Raw genomic sequence first — 5,740 nt, 5'->3', positions numbered from 1 at the left:
GGGGGGGAGGGGGGAAGGGGCTCCCCCCCCCCCCCCCCCCCACACACACACACAAAAGGGCAGGGGGGAGCAGGACAGAGGGACGTGGCCTGGCCTTCCAGGGAGGAAGGGGGAGTGGACCAGCCCCAAACTTGCCCCATGGAGAAATGGGGGTCTCGTGTTATAGCAGGGGAAGCAAAGGTTTACTTTACTCTTGTTCAGCTTAATCTCATGACTAATAGGAAATTAATAAACAGGATACGAATGCAATAAATCCCTTTGCTCCACAGGTTTGGGGAGAAATGATGCTCTTGGGCAGAGGGCTCAAATGCCAATTCCAGCAAGAACACCAAAACTAGCTGTGTAACAAGCAGCCCTCATCCTGGAAGGAGATGCCATCACTGGAGGGCAGGGCTTTTCTGAGCTCAGATGACCTGAGGTTTACTTTTGCGCAATACAAAATGCCTATGTAACAGAATACCTGGGGAATGCAGGGCGCCCACATGCCTCAGCCTGATCAACGCTGCTTATGGTATTCAGCTACAACACGCTAGTGTTGTGTGAAACAATGACCCTGCTGAGCTCTGTAGAGAGGGGTTTTGTTTGCTCTTGTTGCACATGAAGTACTGTGGTTGCAGCTGTCAACCCATTTCCAAAGCGCCAGGGGAGAAGACATACCTTGGTAAACAGCCTCCACCACTGCCAGTTGCGGAGCTTCAGGTAGGCAGCACAGTTCCTCTGAAGTACCTTCATTGCAGTTAGCTGTTGCTGACGTTTAGCAAAGGCCCTGCACAATAAAGAGGGGTCAGAAAACAGACAAAACCCTCAGGTTCCACACAAACGTCTCCATCAAGCATGTTTGCAGACACACACCTCTAGCTTTCATTTTCAGATGGTCCTTTTAAACTAACTGTGGACTTCCTCCGTTTCAGGCCTTGTTTATCTTGATGCTGCTCAGGCAACAGTGAGCAGCATCCTTCACCATGTTTCTTTTCTAGCAAGAAAGCTTTATCCTCCACTTCTACTAATGAGAAACAGCTCTTCTTTCAGCCTCACTACCATCTTATTTCAGAAGACAGAGCAGGGTGGCATCTTGCCCATTAACTTACTGAGGGAGGAAGAATCTTTTGTAAGCTATCATAACATCTGACAATATGGTACAATAGCATCGGATGCTATGATAGCCTATGAAAACTTAATGTATTAACATATTCAGAGAGACTAAGTGCCACCCTGCCCTGCCCTATGCTTAACTTCAAACTAATGCCGCTAACTACCTCTCCATCTCATTTCAGTCTCACTGGAAAAATCTCTTTGCTGCTCTGCCCAGTTTGAGATGGCTACAAAGAATAAATAAAACCACTGTGTTTACAGAAATATGCTGTATTCTACATTGTGCAAGCCACAATCTGTGGCTGGTCAGGCAAGTAGCTTGTCTGTTCAGCTATTCAGCAGAAAGGAGTATGCTTTACTGCCTCTCCAAACTCAAGGAGATGAGAGACACTTGCAGAGACATGCCCTTGAAAAAGTCTCTGACAGGATTTTGCCAGTCAGTGTACAGACAGTCCTCAGACTTAACATAATTGGTTCCTGAAAACCGCATCTTAAGTTGAAATGTTGTAACTCAGAACTGATTTTCTCATAAGAAACAATGTTATAAATGGGGGATTTGTTCCTGAACCAAGGCCCGATACCCTATTTTCACCAAAAATACTCCAGAATTTTGTACTTGATCAATTGTAGATGAGTAATATAGCTACATTAACGTATTTCTCTTGTAAATAGCAATCATATTGTTTTGGAAAGATTTCTTTGAGGTGACTTTGCTGGACTTTTTGAAGGGCTCTTGTTTGGACATTTTGAAGGGTTCTTGGCTGGAGTTCTCAGGAGACTTGGCTGCAGGTTTTTCTGGAGTCTTGTCTGCTTTCTTAAAGAAAGTGTCCAAGGAAGTTTGGACAGATGTTCTCCAGGGAGGTGGGCAACACAGCAAACTTGTTCGCTGGCATGGTGTCGCATTGAATCAAGCATTGTAAAGTCGAAACTCATGTCAGAAAGTTGAAACAGGGTGCCAATTTAGAAACGTTGTAAGCTGAGGACTGCCTGTACTGAAATTTTGTCCTGGTGTCAGGTTCTTTTTAAGATGTACGTGAGATATGAAGAACCCTAAAACAGGAACTAGCTGCTGTATTCTGAACTCAAGTCTTAACAAGAGAGTTAGTCTAAAGGGAACCATTTCTAGCTGAAACTTGAGCCAGTCGTCAATGGGCATGCATGTATTTGCTGTGCCTCCTGGAAGAGGGTCCTTACTTTCTGGCCAGGTAGCCTCTACAGCATGCTTGGAACCCAATAATGACATCTGTGATCTTCAAGTCTCTTTCTTCCTCCAGGTGAGCAAGGACTCCAGCTCTGAAAAATACTTTACTCTGTCCAATCCGGTAAAGGTTTGGATCCAGCTCCAATGCCTTGATCTGAAGTGTGAGAGGGAACAAAAGGATGCAACATTAGAATAGGAGGACAGCTCTAAATGTCACATTAAAAACTTGAGAGCTAAGATATTCCTTCCCCTGAATCTACAAGTGTGCTCTTGGCAGCACGTGTCTGGGGCTGACCTTTTCCCTTCTTAAAAAGGGTAGACACACCTACTGACTGCTCCCATATCACCATTTCTAGCCTCCTTAACCTTACTGGAAAAATCCCAAGAAATTTCTTTTTTCCCCTCTAAGGAACTGGTCACTGCAGATGTCTAGCACCAAAGATAATGACTTGGTCACATTCTGCTTGGGACAGTGGAAAGGGTATCTTCAGGGTAATTCTGTCTCACTAGTCTGAACTGCACCCCATCAGTGCTTTTGCTCTAAAGTGGGCTTTTCTGAAGAGACTGCTTGGAGCCTGCATTAGAACTGGCTATCACTGCAGGCTACGCAAAGAGAAAAATGGGCTTCAAGGCAAATTACTAAGCATTAAGGGCAAGTTTAACATCACTGAACAATCCAGTCCTACCTGCATTGCTGTCATCTTGCAAAGTGCCCTATGCCTGTGTCTAAGCTTTATAGCAGGAAAAATCCTCCTTTGATACTGGACCAGAACCAATGCCCAGTAGAATCAGAGGGGTTTAATTCCCATAATCTTCAGCAGCTTTCCCTTGCAATAGATTAGACTAGGGCTGTCCAACTGGTGGCCTGGCAGGGGTTAACATGAGGGCCTGGCCACTAGTGTTGTGGGATCTCTGGGCTCCCCCTCCCTTCCTTGACTTCACAGCTATGCACCAGAGGCTGGGCAGCACAGCCCACAGTGCTAGGGTGCTGGCATTCCAGAGGCCATACAGGTTGGTGCCACAGGTGAGCCCTCAGAGCGCTGAAGGTGGGGTAGAATGCCATGCAGAGGGAATATGTCTGTCCACATGTGGTTCAGGGAAGTGGGAGAATACCTGCCTGGGCATGTGGTGCAGTAGGGGGTGGGGTGGGGGACAGGACAAGCAAGGAGGGTACCCACCCACACATGTGGGGCATGCGGTTTGGGTGGGGGGTGGGGAAAGGCATGGCCCCCAGTAGTGCTGCTCCCCATGTTATGTTGCCTGTGGGACATGTGTCCCCAACTGCTTTGATGTCAGACAACCTTGAATTAGACACTGCTATTCCGGCTTAAGAGTGCACGCTATGGCTTCTATAATGAGCCTATGGAAGGGCCACTTACAACTTCCCTAGAATGCAAGTTAGGATGTTGCTTACCATCAGCACGCAGGCCTGCTTTCCATCCATGAATCCTTTGGGAATTGAATTTGGAGTCAGGATTTCATATCTGAGGGGATGGGCAAAGGTGTTAGATCTGTCTGCAAGGTATCATGCAAACTGCACCAGCCTGCTGCCAGGATCAGACAGGACACACATAGCACTGCAGGAAGGTATTGAGCATTCATGGTTTGCAAATGATAAGTTATAATTTGCAGCACTTGTGCCTTGTGATATCAGACTGTGAAGCAGCAGTCCTGCATGAGGTCTTCTATCCACCATCCCACCTGCCTATTTCCCATATTCAAAGCTGCTATAAGGGAGAAGCAAGGCAGTCCAAATCCACTGGATGGAATGTACCCTTTGAGAAAACCTTCCTATGAAATGAGGCAGGGGGAAAATCCTAAGTCACAGCCATGTACAGCTAGGTCCCCTGCCTTTTAACAGTGATGACAATTTAGAAGTAAAAGCAAGCAGTTACAGGGCAGGCACTTAACTTGGCAAAACAAAGAGGCTGCCATTCAGCCTTGCTCCAAAAGCTTTACCTTTGCCTGAATTCCTGGAAGACGACTCTGTTTGGGAAGCCCTGTCGGCAGATACGGATTCCCTCCAGCACACCATTGCAACGCAGCTGATCCAGGACTAAGTGGGGATCCAGTTTGCCAGCCTAGCGAGGAAAGGCATCATTTAGGAATTTCACAGAAAGCTTTACAAGATTTCCCCTCCCTCCCCACCTCCATAAGACGCCCAGCATACTGATTCAGTGTAGAGTTCACGTCAGGGGAAGACATAAGGGATGCCCTTAAACCTTCTTATGCAGGCTAGTAAGTAACTACCTTCAAAGTTAAAAGACATCTGGGGTTTAATCTTAGTACCATGGCAAGAGGCACATTTGTGGGACTGGGGATCAGATCTCAATAGCACCATATTGCCAGTGCAGAGGGAGCCCAAGATAATGATTCCAGGCTCACCCTGCACCACCAAGTAGCAAGCCAGTCAGTTGATCCTTGCCTCCAGCCTCGGCAGCGCATCAGAGTCAAGGGCTTCAACTTGCCCCGGAGGCTGGGAGCCACAGCTGAATGAGGCTACCAGGCTCAGGATCAAGGTAAGGATTGTGTAAGAGGGTCAAGGGCTCTGATGCACTCTCAAAGCTGGAAACAGCAGATGATTAGGGTTCCAGCCTCAGGAGGTTATCAGAGCCATGAGGCTGGGAGCAACATTCAGCTCACTGGCACTCTAGCCTCGGGAATGCTTGAGCGCCAAAGGATGGAAACCCCATCAGCTGATGCCTGGCCCCACGTGCAACTTAAAGCGCAAGGGAACCAGCTACAAAGTTAGTACACGTATTTTGTGTAATAACTTCCTGACTTATTCCTCATTTTAGTGGGCTATTAACTGCATTAACGTGTGGCTGGGGTACTGAAGGCATGATTAACTGGCGTAACGTCTGCCAGGGCTTTGGTGTTTGAGCAGAACCAAGGGAACTGATTAGACATCATTGATTTGAGAGACTTATCAAAAGTAACAGTGATCAGGCTATTTCTGTTGTGCATCATGTGCAATCACTGGAGAAGGAAGAGTCTTTCTACATTTCCCTATAAGCCTTGTAAGGGATGAGAGAGGATATAGCTTCTACAAGCCTGTACAAGTCTACCCCTCATTCCCAAGATGTTCTGGTAGCATTCTGCTGTATTGGCCTTTACCTTCTTCTCGTGGTTGGGGATGATACAACGGACAAAGTTGGGGTTGGTGTTCCGCAGGGTAGCCATCAATTTGGCCAACTGTTCTTTGTAGAGCTGTCCCACTGTTCGGAACATACCCTTCCTGGTTTTAAAGGCCCCTGGCATTGCTGATTCTGACATGCCGGCCACCTGATCCAGCCCAACTATACGATCAACTAAAGATAAACACAAGGAAAGAATGTTACATTTCTGTGACAGCCTGATAAGGTGGGGAAAATGCACAAAGAACAACTGGGCAGAACAGGATAAGCAAAAGGTGCTGCAGGATCCTTTTTGCTTTGTCTCTACACA

At 47.1% G+C, this 5,740-nt stretch overlaps 1 protein-coding gene across 1 annotated transcript in view; it reads right to left on the bottom strand.

The window, feature by feature from the left end:
* MYH9 (myosin heavy chain 9) overlaps nucleotides 1-5,740 on the bottom strand; it is a 113,072-nt gene that overhangs the window by 25,906 nt on the left and 81,426 nt on the right. Inside the window, exons 16-20 of the mRNA XM_019515299.1 lie at nucleotides 5,411-5,604; nucleotides 4,253-4,374; nucleotides 3,708-3,777; nucleotides 2,287-2,447; nucleotides 658-766 (exon numbers count right to left, since the gene is read on the bottom strand). Coding sequence (XP_019370844.1) covers nucleotides 658-766; nucleotides 2,287-2,447; nucleotides 3,708-3,777; nucleotides 4,253-4,374; nucleotides 5,411-5,604 — 656 coding nt within the window. The remainder of the gene's footprint in view (nucleotides 1-657; nucleotides 767-2,286; nucleotides 2,448-3,707; nucleotides 3,778-4,252; nucleotides 4,375-5,410; nucleotides 5,605-5,740) is intronic.

Source organism: Gavialis gangeticus, unplaced genomic scaffold (assembly GCF_001723915.1).
Source record: "Gavialis gangeticus isolate Ggan-Ray unplaced genomic scaffold, GavGan_comp1, whole genome shotgun sequence".
NCBI classification, from domain to species: Eukaryota; Metazoa; Chordata; order Crocodylia; family Gavialidae; genus Gavialis; species Gavialis gangeticus.
The sequence above is the reverse complement of the archived record's forward strand: the minus strand, read 5'-3'. Positions and strand labels throughout refer to the sequence as shown.